The sequence below is a fragment of the Budorcas taxicolor genome, chromosome 5 (assembly GCF_023091745.1).
Source record: "Budorcas taxicolor isolate Tak-1 chromosome 5, Takin1.1, whole genome shotgun sequence".
In the NCBI taxonomy this organism is placed as follows: Eukaryota; Metazoa; Chordata; class Mammalia; order Artiodactyla; family Bovidae; genus Budorcas; species Budorcas taxicolor.
Genome location: NC_068914.1, coordinates 75592566 through 75613484, shown reverse-complemented (window position 1 = coordinate 75613484; position 20919 = coordinate 75592566). Strand labels below are relative to the sequence as shown.

Sequence of the window (20919 nt, the reverse complement as noted above, 5' to 3'; positions counted from 1 at the left end):
GAACTCAAGCCTAAGATGAGATTGGGTAAACTGGGCAACAGGGTCTCAGACTTGTATCCTTTAGATCCACTGAGATTAAGAAAAGGAGCTGGAATATGTATAGTCAGAGAAGCAAAGTATCTTCAGTTACACAGAGAATTCAAAGTGGCTGAGAAAGGCCAAAACACTTTCTCTGGAGAACTTCAAGAGACCTCTACCTGCCGGAGGTTGGGGAACAAGATCACTCAATAAGGAGCCTGAAGGTCTCGTCTCAACATCAGAAAGGTGACTCTGGGAGAAACTCGCCCAATGCTGTACTATGGCTGCAAGGGTCCTGTGCTTACCCTGGGGAGAGGCGTCCGTGAAGACCATGTCCTCCAGGCCCTGCTCCATGACTTTGATCACGAACTCCGGCCGCCCATTGTTCTCGCCGATGGAGCAGCGGTAGCAGCAGCGACGGTTGTTAGTGCGGAGGCTCCAGTAGATGCGCGTGGCCTCGTAGCCCACTGGATAGAGGGCAGTGGCACTGTGGAAGTCGGCCATCTGGTGGGGCAGCAGCTGTCCAATGGCGTGGAACACAAGGCCGCCCACCCGGAACATGTGCAGCCGCTCTCCCCGCTGGATGATGCTGGCAATCTGCTTCACCTCATCCCGCTCGATGTAGACCCTCCGGAAGACAGCAAAAGAGCTCAGCTCCTGCTCACAGGGCCCTTTGATCTTATGCATTGGACACAGCATGGTCTTGTCCTTGAAGAACATGCACTTGGCGCGGATGGCGCAGGCAAAATGGTAGACATTGGGGCAACGCATTCGATTGCAGCTGCTGGTGGCACCGGTGCGCTGGCACAGGGAGCACTTGGTGAGCAGGCCTCGGTGCAGGGCAACCTCCACGTTCATCAGCGCCCCGCCCTGGGTCTCATATACCTCTGTGGACCACAGGGCACAGTTGAGGTGCACCCACAAGTCCAAGTCCAGGTTCAGCAGGCGGGCAGGCCCATCCGTGGCCCCATCCCCCTCCTCATGACAGAAGCAGCAGCGCCGCATGTCTCGAGGCACCTTGTCAGGTCGCAAGGCTGTGCCGAGCTGTTCCATGAACTCAGCCACTTCCCGCTCATCCTCCTGCCGCACACCACCCTTCTGGATAGTCAGCAGCAGCCGGAGCCGCTTCCAGCGCACCCCCTTCCACTTCTTGAGGCGAGGGGGCCGGGAATCTTCACCTTCCTCAGGAGGCCGGGCTCGGGGCTTGGGCCGGGTAGATTCAGGGGACGAGGCCAGTGGCAGAGGCGAGGGGATCGGTGGCTCAGCTGAGGGTTCAGCTGGAAGTTCAACCAAGGGTTCAGCAGGGGGGCTGGCAGGAGAGGGTGCCAGAGGGGAAGGGGGTGGGGAGGGTTCTTCAGGAGGTGGGGCCGAGAGCTGTCGCACATCCAGGTTGGAGACGTTGTAGGTGTAGCTGTGCTGGGTGGGGGGCTCTGGGGCAGGGCTCTCCTATGGGAAGATAGGAGAGCCCTGTACCGTTAGTGCTGGCTCCTCAATTAACTAGTCACCTCTCTCCTCCCACCCAGATTCCACTCGCCCCAAAGCCCTCTGCCTCCTCTGTCCTAGCCAGATACCCACCCTGTCTTCTTCCAACAGACCCACCTGTTTGAGGAGACTCAAGATGTCTAACTGACTCTTGAGTGTATAGCCAGGCAACACAGCATCAAACTGCTTCAGCCAATCAGGGCCAGCCTCTGGGCTCTTGCCTCCCAGACTCTTTTCTTTCCCACCTGCAGGAAGGAAGGGGTCAGAGACTCCCACCACTATCACTCCCTGCGGGCCCCAAGGAGTTTTTCTGCCATACTCACCAGGGCCCTCAGCCTCCCCCTTCTTAGGCTCGATGCCGGCCCGGGCAGGGCTCTCTGGGAACAGCACCTCATAGGAATTGGGGATCTTCATGCTCAGCAGCTCTGCCACTGCCACCATCATGCCATTCAGGTTCTGCCAGGGCAGGAAAGGGGATACGACAGCCAAGTCGGCAGAGCAGCAGTGTGAGAACCATCACCAGCTTGGTGGGGACCACGACACCCGGAACGCAGCTCCCTAAGCGGCCTGTCAGTCCTGCCCCTGAGCCATCTGGCTTCTTCCCATGCACCTCCTTTAAAGGCAGCCTTTCTCAAATCACTGTGGGCATTACCGGGAGCTCACAGCAAGAGACCTGCGGCAACTGGGCTTAGGAAACGACACACTGCGTCCAGCCCTTGTAAATCAGTACACATTAGCGAAGTAAAGGATCTGCAGAGCCTTGTAATAAAGAAAACTGTTTTGCTATTTTAACGGAGATTTCCAACTTCCTTTGATCACAAGACCCTGATAACATTTTCAAAAAGACAGAATTCCATGCAATGTGACTGGGGGGACATGTTTGGTAGCACTTTACCCCTGAACTGTGAGCTCCTTGAGGGCAGGGCAGCCCCTTGTGCTACATTTTTTCTAATCCCACGCTCCGGCTCAGGCTTTCATTCACAGGAGGTCCTCAATACACAGGTTTAAATGACTGGATTTATCCAGAGAAGCTCCTGGGACTGCCCTCTGACTGGCATCCTCTCCTGGCCCCGAGGCATCCCCAGGACATACCTTGGCGGCAGCAGCAGAAACCGTCAGCATGACTGACACCTCGCTTCCTTTGCCCTTTTCCCAAGTTGGGGCAGGCAGCTTCCTGGTGGCCTCCAGATCCAGGACCCCATAAGGTTTGCTCTCTGGGAAGACTGAGTGACAAAGAAGGACCTACGTAAGCTCCAGCTACCTCACTCCCTGACCTCTGACAATGCAGCCTGGCCAGGCCAGGCCGGGTCCAGGCCCAGAGTCACCTCTACCTGGAATGCTGGCCCGAGGAATGATGGGGATGACGGGGGAGAGAGCCCGGTCATCCTGCTCCCACCGGCCTGAGCCCAGCTGAGGGAAACGGGGGGCCTCCTCCCCCAGGATGCTCTCAGGGGATGAAGCTGGCACGATGCTGTCAGGAGAATCGCTGTCCTCATCACTCTCCATCCTGTGGACCGAAAGTAGACACTCACTGCCTCAGCCCAGCAGGTGCCCCCTCCCAAATCTAGAGATTTGTGGATGTTACAGCTCTATTTGAAATCTACCATTGGTCAAAAGAAGAAACAAGGAAAAATGAGGAACTGGTCCCCCACCTCAATTCCTCATCCCCATCTCTGCCCCTTCTGCACCTGACATCCTCAGTCTGATTGTGAGGGGGCGTAGGCAAAGCGGCCAGCAGGTCTAGACTTTTCACTTCTGAAGCATCTGCAGGGTAGGTAGGAGAAGAAAAGTCAGGCTGAGGTCAGGCCAGAGCTGCTGGTGCTTTCTCCCACGTATTTCAAGCCTAACGGGTACAAGACCTAGCTCAGTTCTATGACCACTATCTACTCATCCAGCCATCTACCAGTTTGGGGTACATGAGCTATAAATTTACTGAGCCTTTCTAAAGAGTGTACTCTGCAGTGTACGCTCACTGGTTATAGTCTTTCAACAACTCCATTAAGTATTATTTTTATTTTAGAGTGAGAAAACTGAGGCTCACACAAGTCAATCAAGTTACTTGGCTGCAGAAACACAGCTAAATGAATGCAGGAGCCAGATTTCAAATGCAGATCTGATTGGAGTTCATACCCTGTGGGTAAGGAAGCTTGGTCATTCCTCAAAAACAAAAGCTTCATTAATATTCTCCCTGCCCTGCTGCCTTTGCTCTGGACTCCAGAAGCCCCTCCTCGGCTCCAACAAATCAGTCTCGAAGAGGCCCTTCCTATCTCAAGGACCATCTGTTGTGTACGCACACAGAGCAACACACAACCCACTCCTACCTCAAACCCCACCACAGGACCCTAGCCACCAAGGTGGGGCCGAGAGGCGCCCACTCTGCTCCCGACTTACCCCTCAGCACCCCTTCAGTGTCCCGGGCAGAGGCGGCATCCTTGGGGTGCTCCCCCAGCTCTTCAGACGGAGTGACGCCATTAACCATCTTCTGCTGCACCGATGGGGGTGGGGTGGGGGGCAGCGACGAGGGTGGTGTCGGCGGGTTACTCAGGTTATTCTGGGGGCGGGGTGGGGTGTTGTGTGCAAGATGGCATAGGGAGACTGACATAATCTCCTGGCCCCAACTCTATCAGCCCTTTGCTCAAGTCTGCCACCCCCAACTCCACCTCCTCAAGAACCTCATCATCCCCAAAAGGTACTGCCATTTTTCTGACCTTGGTAAGCAGCTGGGAATAGTAGTCAGGGCCCGTGGGCAGCACCCCACTTCCGAAGGCCCCTCTCAGCTGGCACTGCCCACTGATCGGGCAGCCGCTGCCAAAGGGAGCAAAGAGGCTAAAGTTGGCGGTGATGGTAGGCTCCGTGAGGGGCAGCAGGGACAGCTCCTAGAAGGGGCAAGATGACAAGGTTGGAATCCCGCAGCATGTACCACTCTGCTACTGCACAGCTGGGGGCCAGGCTGCCCCTATCCTGGGATGGGACCAGGGGACTGGCTCCTGGGGGTCACCTGTTTCAGCTGTTTCAGCAAGGCCTCGCTGGCCCTGACCCCGTCCTCCTTCCGCAGCTTCTTTCGGGAGCTCACCAACCTGTCGCTTGCCTTCTGTACCCGCTTGGGCTTCGGTGTCAAAGGCTTCCTTGCTGCTGTATCCTAAGCCGGACAAACCCACAGTGAAGGCCACCGTGCGCCTCAGAGCCCTCACCTCTGGTTTCACCCAGACCTGCTCGCTCTGCCCCTGGGCTCCAGGCCCCACACTGTCTGCTCCACTCTAACTGGAGTACTCACCTCCTTGGTGCTGGGGGTACCCTGCAGTTTCTGCTCCAGCCCAGCAAGCTTGCTGTCAATGTGCCCGTTGATCTCAGCTCGCAGCCCCTCGGGCCCCCGCCCAGTACTGAGTTGCACATTCTTTGCTCGTAGAAGCTTCTGCAAGAGCAGATGCCCGGCTTCTGAGCGGGGCCCTGCCAGCAGGAGGTGGTTGCTGGTACCTGGTGCCCCTACAGGCTCCCCGTTGGCCTCCCTCTTCACCGCCTGGGACCCCAGGGCACACGGCTCTTCCCGAGGCTCCTGCTTGATGTTGAGATGTGGTGGCTCAGGTACCACCTGCCCATTCACCTGGTCCAGATGCCCAGGTGCCATGCTGCTTTGCTCCAGCTTCTGGGCTTCCACTAGGTGGTCTGGGGGGTCCCAAGGTCCCAGTCCCTTGCCAAAGAAGGTATCCGCAAGCTGGGCAGCAGCAGGTGAGACCCTCCCAGGAGGAAGCTCCAAGGGTGGCCCCTGGGGCTTGGGGGTTCCTGGCTGGGTGATAGGGAGCTGGGCCTCGGAGGGGAGCTGGGAGCTAGGGGAAGGTAATTGGGAGGAAGGTCTCTTTGGCTCTTGGGGGCTGGATGGTGGAGGTGTGGGATGGACAGGGCCAAGAACTGGTCCTGTGGATAAGGCTCCTTGTGGGGCGGGGAGTCGGGGTGGGCCCTGAGGTCGAAGCCCGGCCCCTAGCTCCTGAAGAGGGCCTGTCTGGGATCCAGGGAAGCCCCCAGGTTGGGGCTGGCGGCCCAGGAGGCCTTGGAGGGGAGAGGGCTGGGTCCCAGGCTCCGGGTAGGGTGGGGCCTGGCGTGCTGCCTGACTCTGCTGTAGCTGCCTCTGCATGAGAAGCGCGTGGAGCTGCTGCTGCTGCTGAGGACTCAAATGCCGCAGCTGTGGGTTTTTGGCCAGGACTCCTTGGAGCTGTGCCCGAAGCTGACCCACTGTAGGCATGACCCCAGCCCCTGGCAGGCTCTGGCCAGACTGCGGGACAGATCCCGGCTTGGCAGGCTGTGGCCCTATGTTATTTTGCATAGGCCGCTCTAGTCCAAGGGGCTGTTGGGAGCTCAGAAGGTTCTGGGTTACGGATCCAGGCTGTTCCCCTAAGGAAACAGAGGATTGGGCCAGTAGGTGGGGCACAGACGAGGCCTCAGACGATCCACTGCCTGGTTGCCCATGGCTTCCTGCGCCTGCTGTGTGGAGCAAGTTAACTGGCGGCTGCTGTTGTCCTGGGAGCCTCAGAGGTGGCTGCAGCTGCAGAGAATTGGGCTGAGGCTGCGCCTGGGGCTGGACAAGCAGGAGTTGTGAGTCCCCAGACAGTGAGGGCTTCACCTCTCCTGGTTCAGTGGCCACGGACTCTGGTACAGTCCCCATTGGTAAGGGCCCTCCCTGATGTGTGGAGGGCCCCTCACTGGCCTCTGAAGGAAGAGCTGTCTCTACGATGCTTTGTTCCTTGCCCGTTAGGATGAGGGTTGGGCCCAGGGCTCCGGGGCTAGAAAAGTGTTGCAGAGGCTTGGCTGGCATGCCAGGGCCAAGTGTCATCTGTTGCTGCTGCTGTTGCTGTTGAGGAGACAGTAAAGCTCGACTCTGGCTCAAGAGGCCCATCTGCTGCTGCTGTTGAAGCTGCTGTTGCTGCTGCTGCTGTTGAAGCTGCTGTTGCTGCTGCTGCTGTTGAAGCTGCTGCTGCTGCTGTTGAAGCTGCTGCTGCTGCTGTTGAAGCTGCTGTTGCTGCTGCTGCTGAAGCTGCTGCTGCTGCTGAAGCTGCTGTTGCTGCTGTTGCTGTTGAAGCTGCTGTTGCTGCTGCTGTTGTTGTAGCTGCTGTTGCTGCTGCTGCTGCTGTTGTAACTGCTGCTGCTGTTGTTGTAGCTGCTGTTGCTGCTGCTGTTGTTGAAGCTGTTGGTGTTGTTGAAGTTGCTGCTGCTGCTGCTGCTGTTGCAACTGTTGCTGCTGCAAGGCGGCCATGGGCTGAGCACCCAGTTTGGGCTGCCCATTGTGTGGCATCAGACCCTGCTGAAGATGGGAAAGCCCGGCCATGGATCCTTGCTGTTGGTGCTGTTGCTGCTGCTGGGATGTGACCAGCCGGTGTCCCATTAGGCCCTGACCCTGCTGTGCCATCTGGGGAGAACTTAGCACCCGCGGCTGGGTCAGGAGCACCTGTCTGTGAGGGCCCTGGGGGCCCAAAGCTCCAGGGTGTGGTTGCTGCTGCTGCAATACTGCCACCTGGGCAGGGCCCAGCATGCCCTGGGGCCCCTGGGGTGGTTGGGGGGACAGCTGCTGGACCAAGAGGCCCTGGTGGCTGCTGGGAGGCAGAAGGCCCTGGGGCTTGGGACCCAGAGCCTGGTTTGCCTGTACTCCTGGACCCTGCTGCTGTTGCTGCTGGATTGCCACCTGTCCTAGGAGATGCTGCTGCTGCTGCTGTTGCAGTTTCTGGGCCAGCTGCATGCGCTGCTGTTGGAGCTGCAGCTGCCTTTCCTGTAAAAGCCTCGAGTCAGGTCCCAGGCCTCGAAGAGCAAGGTTGCCAGGGAAAAAGCCCCCCGAGGGGCCAGCCAGGGCCCCAGCTCCACCAGAATGTTGCTGCTGCTGCTGTTGGGCCAGGGTGGTGTTGAGGAAGGGGCCACCAGGCTGTCCAGGTAGGGCCATGCCCCCGGGGGTCAGGCGAAGACCTGCAGCTTGCCCCCCAGGGGGTCCTTGAGGTGGCTGCAGCCCATGGCCTGGGAGTAGCTGACCAGGAAGCTTGGTGAGTAGCCGGGGACTCTGGGAAGGGCTAAGGGCAAGTACGGCTGAGTGCTGCTGCTGTTGCTGCTGCTGTTGTTGCTGCTGCTGCTGCTTATTCCGATATTCTGCCATTAAGTTAGTGTGCTCCTTCTGCTGCTTCCGGACCTAACACGGGAAGGTTAGGGAGGTCAGCAGGGAGGCTACCCACCTGTGCCACCCTTCTTCCCAGGTTCCTGGTTGCTAGGCTGAAGTCTGCCTTCCCTACCTGATCCAGCTGTTTCTGGATCTTGCTCTGTTGTTCTGTAACCAGCTTTAGCTTCTCAGCATCAGCCTCGGGGAACTCCCGGCCAGCCTTCTTGGCAGTGCGCTGCTTGGCACACAGGGCTTTCCGGGACTTGCGGTGCACCCCTATCTGCTCCTCTAGCACCTTCAGTTGCATTTGTAGGAGCTGCTGGGTATGGAACAGCCACTCCTCATACTGCCGCTGGTCAGCCTCATCTGGGAAAGGAAGTGGACAGGTGTCAGGGGATCCAAACCCCTCTTTCCCCAAGCCACTTCCTTGCACATTCCTCCCCATCACCATACTCACTGATCACTCCCTGGGCAAAAGTGGGTGGATTGGGACGAGGCTGGGAGGAGTCACCGGCACCCCGCTCCTGGGATGAGAAAGACTGTTGAAGGGTCATTGTTCTGTACCAGGCCCTAAGAAGGGTGGCTCGAAGGCATAGAAGCCAAGTTCCTGCTCCCACCAGACCATTTACCTGGCCACTCCCAGCTGCCACGTGGTTCTGCAGATCACTACCGGGCCCCCCTGAGAGCCTCTGAGCTAGCAGGGACACTTGCTGCCTGGAGTCCGCCAATGCAAAGAGGATGAGTTAGCGATGGGGAAAGTTGAAGGGCAAAGAGGTGGGACAAGTAGGAAGGAGGATCATGAAGAACAGGGGAAGGACTGGAAAAGGAAAAAGCCAATGCTCCCATCCCATACATCTTACCTGTTCATACCAGGTGCCACTCCAATGCTGCCCTGAGCCATCACCTTCTTGATGCCTTTCAAAGCCACCATCTTGGCCTTTGCAATAGGATCAATGATATCTTCTGCAGCGAATTTGTCCAGGTCTAGAGACAGAAGAGCCAAGTGAGCCTGGCATTGAGGTCAATGTCTGGTGTTGCAACTCCTTGACTTCCACCAAGCCAAGCAGAACAATGACATGGCATGGTGGAAAGACCACTGGACTAGGAGCCAGGTAGCATAGGTGACTCAATTCTATTATTCACAGGACACATAGCTGTTTTTACTTGCATGGTGTTAGGAAAAGGTACTCAGTAAATATTTGCTGAACCCATGTATTAAAGTCATTTCACCTCTATGAGCCTCAGTTTATTCTTCTATTTGACAGAGATCATGATTCCTTATTCTGCTTATCTCACGGAGCTACTGAGAAGATCAAATATGACCAGAATACAAGTTTACTTTATGACCTAGAAAGCATTCTTCAAAAGTCATGTTCTTAGGACAACTAAGTGCAGCCCAAGAACCCAAGATGTGGGCACAGTGCCAAAGCCCAATGCCAGAGTTGCTTTGGCCACAACACACACCACCTACAAACCACTCTTCTGCCTGTCCAGGACACTGGGTAGAAAAAGAGAAACAAGCAGACACCAAATCATCCTAAAATCTTACACACTGCATATTTCTCCACTACTCAGAAAGCTTAACTGACTCCCTACTTTTAAGAAGATTAACCAAACACCTCCTCCTGGTTATTCTGAGGTGGTAAAACAGTTAAAAGGATATGAGGGCCAGGCTTCAAATTCCAACTGTTAGTTGTAGGATATCGAGCAAGTTAATCTTTCTGCCTCAGTTTCCTTTTCTATAAGATAATAACAGGACCTATTACGTGTACACACTGCTATATTTTAAATGGATAACCAAGGACCTATTGTATAGCACACAGAACGCTGCTCTATGTTATGTGGTGGCCGAGATGGGAGGGGACTTTGGGGGAGAATGGATGCATGTATACGTATGGCTGAGTCCCTTAGCTGTTCACCTGATGCTCTCACATTGTCAACCAACTATACCCCAATACAAAATTAAAAGTTAAAAAGAAATAATAATGGTACCTACTTAATGTTTTTGTTGTGATGATTATATCACACAGTAAATGCAAAGTGCTCAGCACAGTGTTTAGCAGTCATTATTCAATAGATACTATTATACTTGGACATCTTCTTCAATCTGGGCCCCCACCTCACCTCTCCAAAGTTACGGCAGTGCCCACTCACTTCCTTCCACAAAGCCTACCCCAGCCTAAGCAGTCCACTCATGGTCTCCAAATACACCTGACTTTCCTGCCACGAAGTCTCACTACATCTTTTACCAGGCCAACTACTTCTCGCACCACTCTGCTCCAAGTCCTAAGCTCTGGGTCTCACCACAGCTACAAGGACTCTGCTAATCAGACTTCAGGTGTCCATTCCGTTCATTCACTCAAACATCTGAACACCTGCCAGACACCAGGCACTATTCTCCCTTAAAAGCTACAGTGTTTCTGCCTACACCACTCTCTGAGTCTGGTCTCCTTTAACTAGGGAGTATCTTGGGTCTGCAGCCTCAGAGAGAATTCAGTTAGTGGTAACCGTGATCACTCCTGAGTTACTAAGCCAGTCTCTCCCCCAAGATGAGATTACCTGTATCTGGGAAAAAGCTGTTAGCCAACTGCTGCTGCATTGCCAGCTGCTGTGGTTTCATGCACATGGACGGTGGCATGGTACCCATGGGCTTCTGTGCCAGCACTGGCTGTGGGTTCTGCTGGGGCACCAAGCCTGCCTGTCCCCCATGCTGCCCACTTAGCATATGCCCTTGGTTGGATACCATGGCCATGGATGGGGCCAGGCGCTGCTGGAGGGCATGAGCTGGTGGCTGGGTGGGCATCAACGGTTGGGCCAAGCCTGGCTGTCGGGAGCCTCCAAGTCCCAGGGAAAGCTGCTGTTGAGGGCCAGCCAAATTGGGAGAAGAGCCCTCATGGGGCAAAGACACAGCCTGGGCAGGGCCTGGCGTGGACAGCAGGGAATGCTGCTGGGGCTGCTGCTGCTGCACAGGCTGCAGCTGCGCTGAAAGCTGCTGCTTCTTCTGCAGCTCTTTCTTCTCATGTTCCAACAGGTCCTCAATGAGCAGGGGTAACTCACTGGCTACCAGTGAGCTCTCCATCTTGTCCAGCTCATCCCCAGATGCATGTCCACCAGGCAAAGTCAGGGCCCCACTCTCTAGCTCAAACTTTTCCAGTAGGGAGGACCCTCCCGGGCCACTCAGTGGGCTGGGCGTCAGCAGGTGAGCTGGTGGTCCTCCTGTGGTCCCAAAGGGGACCTTCTCAGCTGTGTGCCCACTGCTAGAAAAAGTTCCTGTGCCCATTCGAGTGTCCCGGCTGCCCGTCACACTCTGACCTGGCTTCACCCCCAGGCCTAGGGAAGTGGTGACAGGTGCTGGCTCTGCCTTGGGGGTGGTAATGGTAAACTGGCAAGGGGAAGGGTGGCGCCCACCCTCCTCCACCTTGGGCTTCACCTCGGGAAGCCCTGATGCCAGACGGGGCTCAGGCGCATCCGCAGCCGGGGGAGGGTGCTCCTCGGGGCCCAAGGGTCCTGGCTCCACCCCTCGCAACAGAGCCTCTCGTTCAGCCTTTTCATTGGCTGACTCCACCAGCCTCAGATGCTCATTGAAGATGTCCTTCTTGTCCCCCGTGTCCAGCTCAGGGTCAGTATAGGCCAGCAGGTCAAACTCATCCCCATTGAGCAGGTCATCGAGGTGGGGATCATTGGTCTCTAGGTTTTCCAGAGTACCCAGCTCATCGTCTCCCTTGGCCACATCCACACCCAGGCCCAAGTGAGCAAGCTCCTCATCGTCCTCCAAGGCCTTGTGGGCATCAAAGTCATCATCCAGCTCAGGATCCTCACAAGGTAGTTTTCCAGCTTCCAGGGCCAGAGGAGGGGGGCGGCCAAGCTCAGTGCTGGAGGGGGGCCGGCTGACTAGCTCCAAGCCAGTGGGCAGGTTGGGACCCTTGGTGTGGGGCGTTGGATGGAGGCTGTTGTTCAGTTCAGGAGCTGGTGGGGCTGAAGGTTTCTGTGGAGGAAGGCCTGAGACTGCTAGGCCACGAAGCCCTTCAGGGGCCAGTCGGTGGGAATCCTCAGTTACAGGGTAAAAACGGGGTCTCTGTGGAGGGCCCTGACCGGGAAATGGAGGCCCCCCCGGTCCGAGTCCTTTCTGTACATTGTGCCGCAACTCAATGAACTGGGCAGGACCAGCTGGGCCAGGCACTGGTTCACCAGGGCCAGGCAGGCGGTTGGAAATTCCAGCCAAAGGGGAACCTAGGGTTTGGCGACCAAGTTCAGGCCCAGGAGTTGAGGGAAAGCGCGCAGACATGGTAAGTCGCATGGAAGCTGCTGCTGTTGCCTGTTGCTGCTGCTGCCACAGTTGCTGCTGCTGCTGCTGCTGTAAGGGCAGGGACCCAGGATACGGTGCTCGCTGATAGAAGGCTTGGGAGCCCCCCACCAATTGCCTGGAAGTATACGCAGTAGTAAGAAAAAATCAGAATGAAAAAAGAGCTAGAACATGGGCTTCCCTAAAGAAGGAAAAAGTTAACACAGTGAGGAGGAAAGAATGGGAAAGAAAAGAAAGTGATGCTGAGGATTAGACAGATAGGAAAATCAGGGGCAGTCCACACTGGATATAATATACTCCCTTGATTTTTCCCCGAGGGAAGCCCAGGAGCCTCACCGGCTGTTAACATCCATAGAGGAAGGGGTGGCTGGTGGAGGTGGCCGGGAGAGTCGGTCATCACTGGGGAAAGCCCCTGGCCCCAGGATGGGGCCACCCAGCTTGCTTGGGGGCAGCCCCACAAGGCTGCTCTTGTCCTAGGAAAGATGAGAGTAGATGAAAGTGCGGCCACCTTCTGCATCTTGGATCTACCACCCCTTGCCACTCTACCTACCTGGGTCCCAGCAAAGGGGGTCTGGCCTCGACCCAGCTGCTCAAACGCAGGGCTACTAGGCTCAGCACCCCAGCTGCCTGGGGGTCCCACTGCTCCGGCAGCTGCCGCAGTCTCCTTCTCCTGCCGAAGGGTGTTGCGCTGCATCTGCTGCCGAATCAACAGCTCCCGCAGTCGCTGGCGCTGTGCAGAGTACAGACGAGACAGTAAGTCCACTGGACGAGCACCAAAGCCCAAAGGGCTGGCCCACAAACAGAGATGTTGACCCACCTGTCGCTGCTTCTCTAGTTCTGTCTGACTGAGGCCAGACATGCCTGGGTCCTGGGTACCTGAAAGCTCAGGTGCCGCCAAAGAGCTGCCCGTGCCAGCCCCTGGGTCTTCTCGCTTCTCGACCGGAGAGGTGATGCCCGCCCGTGGTGCGGCCCCATGGGGCAGGCAGGGGAGGGGCCCGTCGGGTGCGGGTTGGGGAAGGACTGACGGGGGGCGCAGCGGGGACGGCCCGTAGCCCTCTCCTGCAGGCCCGCTGCTGGGCCCCAGGGGGCTGCCCGATGGGCGGAAGTTCCCTGCGGCTACTGCGTAGTTTGTGCTTTGAGGCTTGCCCATGGTAGGGCCGGGCCCAAAATGGCTGTTGATCCCATGGGGTGGAGGGAGACCAGGCTGAGGGACAGGGGGCTTTAAGGGAGGCTCCCCGACCGCCTGAGGGAAAGTGAAACGCATGGGAGAAGGGGTGCCCACAAATGCACTGGTCCCAGGGGACCGGGCAAAATTGGGGGGTTGCACACTTGGGACCTTGGCATGGAGCTCACCTGCTGGCCCTGAGGGCAGGGCTGCTGGGAAACCCCCAGCCCCCAGCGGAGTGTGGGCTAGAGGCCCAGCCTTGAAGGCAACTTCAGAGGGCTGGGGGCGGGGGGGCTTATGCAATGGGGCAAATGGATCCCGGGACTGAGGGCGCGAGGGTGGACGGGAATAAGGGTCAGGGGATTGGAAGCGAGGGGTAACAGGGGATGGGCAGAAAGCCTCAGCAGACAGAGGACGGGGTGTTAATGGGGACTGGGAGCTGGACTGGGACTGGGGACTGGCGGGCACTCGGGAGAAAGGGTCAGAGGGCAGTGAGCGGGGAGGCAGGGCACAGCAGCTCTCAGGTGGTGGGGGCTGGGGCCGAGGGGTCAGCGGGGGTTGGGCGTAGGGGTCAGGGTAGGGACCAGGGCGAAAGATGTCCGAGTGGCTGGGAGGAGAAGGGGCCAAAGCCTGGGCAGGGGGTGGCTCCTGGGGCCTTAGGCCCAAGCCCGGGCTCTGGGGCTCTACCTGAGATGCCCGAGGGGTCAGGGGGGCTTTGAAAACATCAGGTGCCTTTAACTCCAGGCCACCCAGGTGGGGGCCTGAGGAGGGAGAGTCAACAAAGCCCAGGTTTGGGGGCCCATAGCTTGGAGAGGATCCCCCAAGCTCTTCCTTCTTCACCTCCAGGGCCTTCCGAGACTCCCCAAAAGGCAGAGGCGACAGCAGAGGCTCAGCAGCCTTGCCTCCCCCTCCCCCTGGGCTCTCAGGCACAGCCAGGTTGTCCAGCGAGGGGCAGCGGGGTTTGAGGAAGGGGTCAGGCGTGGAGGGCTGGTGTCGGGGGGTGCCAGGTGGGGTAGTGTGGAACTCCCCTGGCTGGCCAGTCCCAGGACGAGACGAGGCACCCAGCGTCGGGGGCGGTGCAGGGGCCCCAGTCGGACTAGGATAGGGAGGGTAGGTGGGTGGTACTGTGGGGAAGCGGGGCTCCAGAGCATAGGCAGAGGCCAGTCCAAAGGGGTCCTGCGAAGGCACTTGGGCGGGCACCTGGGGCGGGAGCTTGAGGAAGAGCTCACCAGGCGAGTCGGGGCCGGGCACCGTGCCCGCCGGCGGCTTCAGGAACCCGTCCGCAGAGGTAGACAAGCCGGCGGGGGGAGTGGGGCTGCCAATGAAAATGGTGGGGGCAGCAGCGGGAGGCGGACTGCCCAGGGCCCCTGGCTGGGGGGGAATGCGGAGATGTAGGGCCGGTCGGTCAGTCTTGCGGGCCATGTCGCCCACCTTGGTCTGCTTGTTGATCTGGCTCTCAGCCTGCTACAGGAGGAAACCAGGTAGAGAACAGTCAGGCTGCTGCGGGTAGGCCCTCTGACCCCCACCTGCAGGGAGGCTGCCCCACAACCAGACTTGGATGCCTCCGCGCACCCTGAGCCCGCTCACCTTCTGCACCTTGTTGATGCGGTGAGCTGCCCGGTTATCTTTGGCCTTTTGCTGAGGAACAGAGGACACAGCCTGAGGCTGGGACTCAGTCTCAAGTCCAGTCCCACTCCCTCACCATGCCCTCACACTCCCCACCCAGAAGCCGACCCCTACTGGCCCAGCTGCTATGAAAGTGGGGAGTAGAAGGAATGAGGGTGACTTTCCCGAAGACGTGCCGCCCATGACTCATTTCCCACGCCACTCCAGGCTCCTTCTGTCTCACCAGGTAGGGGGCTTTATCAGCAGCTGGAACTTTTCTCCACAGCTTCATGATTTGTTTGCAGCGGCTTGACCAGTCTGGAGGACAGAGACGATGTGTGAGAGGAGAACTGGCAGGTGACCCCTGCGCTGGTCGTGTTGCAGGCTGTCTCCCGTGCTCTGTCCCACAGGTACCTGGGTAATCCTGCTTGAGACTGGGGAAGTTAATATTGGCGTACAGCACAGGCGAGATGGTGGAGAGCTGGCCCAACTCCTCGTCCTTCTCCCAGCGCTGAAGACTCCGCTGATTATAGGAGAGCCCGTCGCCCTCACCCTCCGTGGTGGGGGTGGTGGGGGTGGAGGGCGTGGTGCCCCCCGAGCCTGTCCAGGGGCTGTCTGGCTCACCGGGTTCTGGGCTGAAGAAGCCCCCGCGCTCCCTGGGGCGCAGGGGCAGAGAGTCACAGAGGGCAGGGATGCCAAGCCCCACCCCAGACCAACTGCCCAGAGTCCCCAGGCTACTGCCCTGCCCCAACAGAGGACAGTCACTAGCAAGGCAGCAGAGGGAGGGAGGGGTTGCCACAGCAGCACCCGAGAGTCCAACGTTCCCTCCCCCAGCATGGCCCCACTGGAGGGAAGGGACTGCCCACAGAGGTTAAGCACAAATACCAACCTAGAATCCAGGAATGGGGACTGGCAGAGGCCCGGGTAAGAGTCCATTGGGCTGTTGGAGGGGAGATTGCCCAAAGGGAGTCCACCTACAAGAAGCATAGGATCAGAGAGAGGGAGCAAGCGGCCCGGTCTGGAGGCAGGCTTGATGATACCTGCCCACGCAGTCTTCAAACCACCCCCATCAGCTCACCTTGAAGAAAGGGCCTCTGCAGCGGTGTCCGGCTGCCGTCCAGGCCAGGGGTTCCGCAACCCAGATGCTGCTCTCGTTCGGAACCCAGAACGTCCTTGAAAAGCTGCTGCAGGTCCTTGGATTCCATCTTAGGCAGTTCTGTGAGGGATCAAGGAAAGATGCTGCTGAGGAAGACTAGGGCTCAGGGGATACCAGGGAAGGTGCCCATGACTCCCCACCAGAGGAGCAATATAAATGAGTCCCTCAGGCAGAGGAGAGGACCTTTTTACATGCCGAGTATGGGTCCCAGCCTCACCTTCTGTGGGAATCCTGTCTAAGTCAGAGCTAAGCATCCCTTCACCCGGGGTGCCTGGCTTCTCGGGGTCACTGGGCACTGGGGATGCCTTTATGCCACCATCCTCAGGTCCTGCAATTGCCAAGAAAAGCCCATCAGCTAAGGTCGGTGTGGAGCCACCACACTTGCCACTCTGGCAAGGACCACAGAAGGCCTGAAACACTTTCCAGTCTCCAACCTTGATGGTACTCAGGGGCAGAACAGGTTGACAGAAGCAAAACCAAGATGGCACCCAGCCCTCCCAGAAGCCCTCACCTGGTGTATCAGCCTTGCTCTCAGGGCCACGGGATTCTTCATCTGCAACATCTGGACCATCATCTCCTACGAGCAACAGCCCCACTTCAATCAGAGATGCCCAGAACAGGACCCCAGCATCAAGGCCAGGGCCCTTGGCCAACCCTCAACTCCTAGAGACCAGCCCATTTCACACCAAAATCTCTTACCAGCTTCCAAGTACAAAGTGAGGTTGGACCCCTTCAGACTACCTTACCCCCACATGACTGACCTTTCTGTGAGGTCGGGAGCTCCTTCCTCTCTGAGCCTCCATCGCCCTTGGCTTTGGGGGTTCCCAATCCAAAGCTTGGCCGGCCCACGCCAACTGCAAACAGGGCCTTCCGGCTCAGGTCTAGCAGCTCCTTCCCAAAGAAGGCTTCCTGTGGGAGGAGGCGGAAAGAAACAGGCTTTCTCAGGCCCTGCGGGCCAGGAGCCTGGCCAATGGCCTTCAGAGCCTAAGACCCACCTGCAGGTAAGCAGGGAACATGTCCTCCAGTTTGTTCTTCTTGCGCCCTCGCCGCTGCTGCTTCTTCTTCTCATCCCCATCGGCTAAGCTCTGGTCCACAGAGCCCTCGGCAGGCAGGTCAGCAGGCAACACTGAGGACCCAACAGGAGGGTCAGCCTCTCTGGGGACTGTGAGCATGCTGCTCCCAGGCTGGCCTGGGGACACTTTCTGCCTATTCTCCCCCGACACCAATTGGGCCCACTACCTCCTTGACCCTTTGAGAGCACCCCTGCCCCTGGCCTCCCTGGCAGTGTCCCACGGGTCCTGCGAGCCCCACCTTCTCCCAGGCCCCACTGGAGCCCTCACCCGTCTCACCCTCGTCGGGCTGCCCATCCCCACTCAACACCTCCGCCTGTGCTGCAGGCCCTTTTTTCACACGTGTGTGGGATTTCCGCTGTCGCACCATGAAACCACCGATGCCTGTAAGGAGGCAGAGCTGAGGCTGAGAAGCCGCTGGGGACCTGGTAAGCTGCCCCTCACCATCCCACCCACATCCCAGGGCCTCACCAGGCCGATAGGGTTTGCGTTTGCGTTTTTTGCTCTCCTCAGTCTCCTCTTTGCCAGGCTCTCCATCAGGGCTGACAGGACCCTCCAGTTTAATTTCACACTCCATGTGCTCCACACTACCTGTGTGTGGAGACAAAAGAGATGGAGACCGGTCAGAGGCTTGGACCCTTTGAACCCTGTCATCCTGTCAGTTAAGAACTGAGAACTGGGGACTCCCCAAATGGTCCAGTGGTTAAGAATCTGCCTGCCAATGCAGGGGACATGGGTTTGATCCCTGGTCCAGGAAGATTCCACACACCAAGGAGCAATTAAGCCTGTGAGCCACAACTACTAAAACCCGCACACCCTAGGGCCCATGCTCTGCAACAAGAGAAGCCACCACAATGAGAAGCCTGTCTACTGCAACTACAGAGTAGCCCCTACTCACAGCAACTAGAGAAAGTTCACATGCAGCAACAAAGACACAACACAGGCAAAAAAAAAAAAGAACAGACAGCTGAGTTCGCTGTCACAGAGCCATCGGACAAGACCTACAGGGGCCCAAGGGTGACTGGGAGTGACAATGCTGCCCTGACCCAACATCAACTCTCACAAGCATGCTCCCCGAGACCCCCTAGGCTGACCTTCAGCCTTGAGCAGCTCGTCCGTGTCCAGGTCACCATCCTTCTTGTCATCAGGGCCCAGGACCTCTGAAGGCTCGGCCCCCTCCAGCCCCGCCTCACCTGGGAGGCCGGGCCGTCCACGCCTCTGACGCCGCTTGTGCAGAGGCGACATGGTCAGGTTACGCAGCACCGCCATGCCCGTTTCTGTCAGCCACACGCCCTCGAAGCGAAAGTACTGGGGCTCTGCGCAAAGGGGGGAAGCGTGTGACCCCATGGAGCCCCAGGGAAACTGGGACTCTGAGTTGCCGCCTTAAGTCCCTAGCTGGGACAAGAGCAATGAGAGACAGACTGAAGTCCAGACTGGGGTCTGAGGGCTACAGAGGAGAGACCACCGACGGGCACCAGCTGAGGCCTGAGTGCTCTTGCAGTGACCCGAGGGGGTCTGAGAGACAGCGGCTGCTGAAGCTGGACTCTGCTCCTGATGAACCCTCAGGTCACCAAATATGTTCTCTGGCTATGTGGACCAAGGAGGGCCCCTCTTTGCCGAATGCCAGCTCATAGTGCCCCAGATGCCAGGAGCAGTGCCTACATCATGATGGATGGAGATGGCAGAGCTCCTTCATTAAGGAAAAAGAGCAGAGTTCAGAAAGAGTTCTGTGCTCTCTAAAGATGAGAGTCTGGCTGTACAAAGGCCATGTTGGCTGGTAAATGGAATTCTGCCTGGAACCTAGAGGCTGTGAGTGTCACCACAACTTCACCACTGACCTACGGGGTGACCTTGGGCAGGTCACTCAACATCCCTGGGTCTTAGCCTCTTTTCTGTGAAAAATGAGATAAAATTGGAGGACTGGACCTGGACTAAGTGTCTAAGGGTCTTCTCTGGCACTGGCATTCAGATTTATTGTGACTCACCAGGCTCTTTCACCTTCATAGGTACCAACTCTGGAGGTGCGACAGGCGCTGTGGAGAGGACAAACAGCTGGAGGCTCTGGCCCAGAGCAAGGCACCCCTGCGCTGACCTCTCCTCCCCCTCCCTAGCACCCGGGACTCACCAGCAGGCTTGACCACGTAAGGCTGGCAGGAGACACAGTCGAAGCCCTCATCAGCTGCCTGCTCCACATCATCCTCTGTGAAGAGGCTCTCACAGCCGGCATGCATCCACCTGGTGGAAAGGAGACAGGAGGAGGTGAACAGAAACAACGCAAGGCCGAAAACAGAGCGGGGGGGCCTATCTGGGGGAGACGGGCACCCTCACCGTTCACAGTGGCGACACTGGATCAGCAGGTCCTCCTCCACGTAGGGGGCATGACAGATAGGGCAGGTCACCAGGCTGGCACAGGGCCCGCAGTGTGTGTAACTATTCTGCCATTCACAGTGGAAGCCAGGGGAGGCGGCCCCACACTGCATACAAGACACACACCTGGTGGGGGCAGAAAGACAGACCCTCAACACCTGACCTACCCAGAGCACCCAAACCAGCCTGGCCTTCTAAACCCAGCCTCAGCCATGTATTCAACATCATACTCACTCTTAACATGTCAGGCCCACCTGAAGTTGCTAGTCTCCTTACCACTTGCACTTCCAGCCACCCTTCGGCACGGTGAGCAGTGGGGGGTCCAGGCAGTACGTGTGGTAGCTAATGTCACAGTCATCACAGAGCAGGAGGCGGGAGGGGTCTGAGGCCTGGCCACACACCTCGCACACGATGCATTCCACACAACGCCAGCCCTTCAGCAGCATCACCTTGGTGATCTGGTGCAGGAGACGGCAATTCCTCAGGGGGTGATGCAGAAGGCAGGGCAGACCTCTCCAGGGGTGCTGGGACTTACACAGGTGGGGCTGGAGGACCCCCGTACCCAGGCCAGACCTTCATTTGAGCACAGGGAAGATACACGGAGTACCCTCACCCCTAAAATAGTGGCTCTTAATCTTAGACTTCCAGGGATCTCCACTGGTCAAAGAACAGCCTCACCCAGCCACTGCCTTGTTAAGATCTTTCACTGCCCAGGCGGTATCTCCCCCAGCTTTTCTTGAACATGGGGCACCTGCTACTGCTGCAAGTCAGTGAATGTTAGCAGTGGACAAGTTCTAAATGTTAATGAAAACCCCAAAATGACTGATCATGCTTGAGTCAAAAACATTGCTTTCTCTTTGTGGACATGTGTTTGGTTCTGATTTTATATTTTATATCCAGACCATGTTTACTACTAGAAAAGTTCTCACAATTTATACAATGTACTCAATGGTAAGTCATGATCTGTAACAAAGAAACTCATAAGACCACTATGGTTTCCAAAACATTTTTCCCAAGATGAATTTGACAGCCACTGGAAACTGATGAACAAGTTCCATGACCAATGACCACTTTAAGTAGAGTGGCCAGGAAAAAGACCTAGGATAAGCAATAACTGACCCCATTCCCCAGACCGTATCTCTGGGGCTCTGAACTCACCTTGCTGTTGACACAGTACGGGTGATAGCACTGGGAGCACTGGGAACAGGCAAGGAGGTGGCCCTCTGCCCCCCGGCCAAAGCTGCCACACACCACACACATGTCCTGGGGAAACACACAGAGACCCAAGTGTCCCGCCTCACAGCCTCAGCACCACTCAGTCCCTGTAACTGACTACGACGCTAATCTCACAGGAGGGAGTCAGAGAACCAAAAGCCTATCCCTGCATTAGGGCAGAGCAAGCCATCACGGGACCCTGCTCCTTCCTAGCCTGTCTTGGTCGTCTGATCGGGTAATCTGAAATGATACAGCCTACCGTGGATAGAGGTAATGAGAAGTGAAAGAAAAGGTGGGTGAAGACTGATCAGGATCACAGTAACATACACGACAAATTCTGTAGCTTCAAAATTACTCATGTTCCCTAGACTAGGAGCTTCAATAGAGCAGAAATCGTTCCTGCCTTTT

General features: G+C 57.3%; 1 protein-coding gene across 5 annotated transcripts in view; it reads right to left on the bottom strand.

The window, feature by feature from the left end:
- Positions 1 to 20919, bottom strand: part of KMT2D (lysine methyltransferase 2D) — a 39526-nt gene that overhangs the window by 6541 nt on the left and 12066 nt on the right. For 2 of the 5 annotated variants that reach the window (XM_052641239.1, XM_052641240.1), the window contains exons 15-49: positions 20455 to 20559; positions 19573 to 19754; positions 19258 to 19422; positions 19055 to 19164; positions 18915 to 18962; positions 18024 to 18245; positions 17401 to 17520; positions 17200 to 17313; positions 16855 to 16985; positions 16621 to 16768; positions 16371 to 16436; positions 16077 to 16187; positions 15782 to 15919; positions 15593 to 15677; positions 15118 to 15359; positions 14948 to 15021; positions 14686 to 14736; positions 12751 to 14562; positions 12484 to 12663; positions 12270 to 12406; positions 10190 to 12051; positions 8491 to 8614; positions 8260 to 8344; positions 8088 to 8154; positions 7764 to 7996; positions 4775 to 7663; positions 4499 to 4639; positions 4209 to 4376; positions 3892 to 4051; positions 3153 to 3264; positions 2832 to 3007; positions 2593 to 2723; positions 1824 to 1956; positions 1618 to 1745; positions 324 to 1464 (exon numbers count right to left, since the gene is read on the bottom strand). In XM_052641239.1, coding sequence (XP_052497199.1) covers positions 324 to 1464; positions 1618 to 1745; positions 1824 to 1956; positions 2593 to 2723; positions 2832 to 3007; positions 3153 to 3264; positions 3892 to 4051; positions 4209 to 4376; positions 4499 to 4639; positions 4775 to 7663; positions 7764 to 7996; positions 8088 to 8154; positions 8260 to 8344; positions 8491 to 8614; positions 10190 to 12051; positions 12270 to 12406; positions 12484 to 12663; positions 12751 to 14562; positions 14686 to 14736; positions 14948 to 15021; positions 15118 to 15359; positions 15593 to 15677; positions 15782 to 15919; positions 16077 to 16187; positions 16371 to 16436; positions 16621 to 16768; positions 16855 to 16985; positions 17200 to 17313; positions 17401 to 17520; positions 18024 to 18245; positions 18915 to 18962; positions 19055 to 19164; positions 19258 to 19422; positions 19573 to 19754; positions 20455 to 20559 — 11791 coding nt within the window. The remainder of the gene's footprint in view (positions 1 to 323; positions 1465 to 1617; positions 1746 to 1823; positions 1957 to 2592; positions 2724 to 2831; positions 3008 to 3152; positions 3265 to 3891; positions 4052 to 4208; positions 4377 to 4498; positions 4640 to 4774; positions 7664 to 7763; positions 7997 to 8087; positions 8155 to 8259; positions 8345 to 8490; positions 8615 to 10189; positions 12052 to 12269; positions 12407 to 12483; positions 12664 to 12750; positions 14563 to 14685; positions 14737 to 14947; positions 15022 to 15117; positions 15360 to 15592; positions 15678 to 15781; positions 15920 to 16076; positions 16188 to 16370; positions 16437 to 16620; positions 16769 to 16854; positions 16986 to 17199; positions 17314 to 17400; positions 17521 to 18023; positions 18246 to 18914; positions 18963 to 19054; positions 19165 to 19257; positions 19423 to 19572; positions 19755 to 20454; positions 20560 to 20919) is intronic. The other 3 variants (XM_052641244.1, XM_052641243.1, XM_052641241.1) reach the window with 3 other exon arrangements.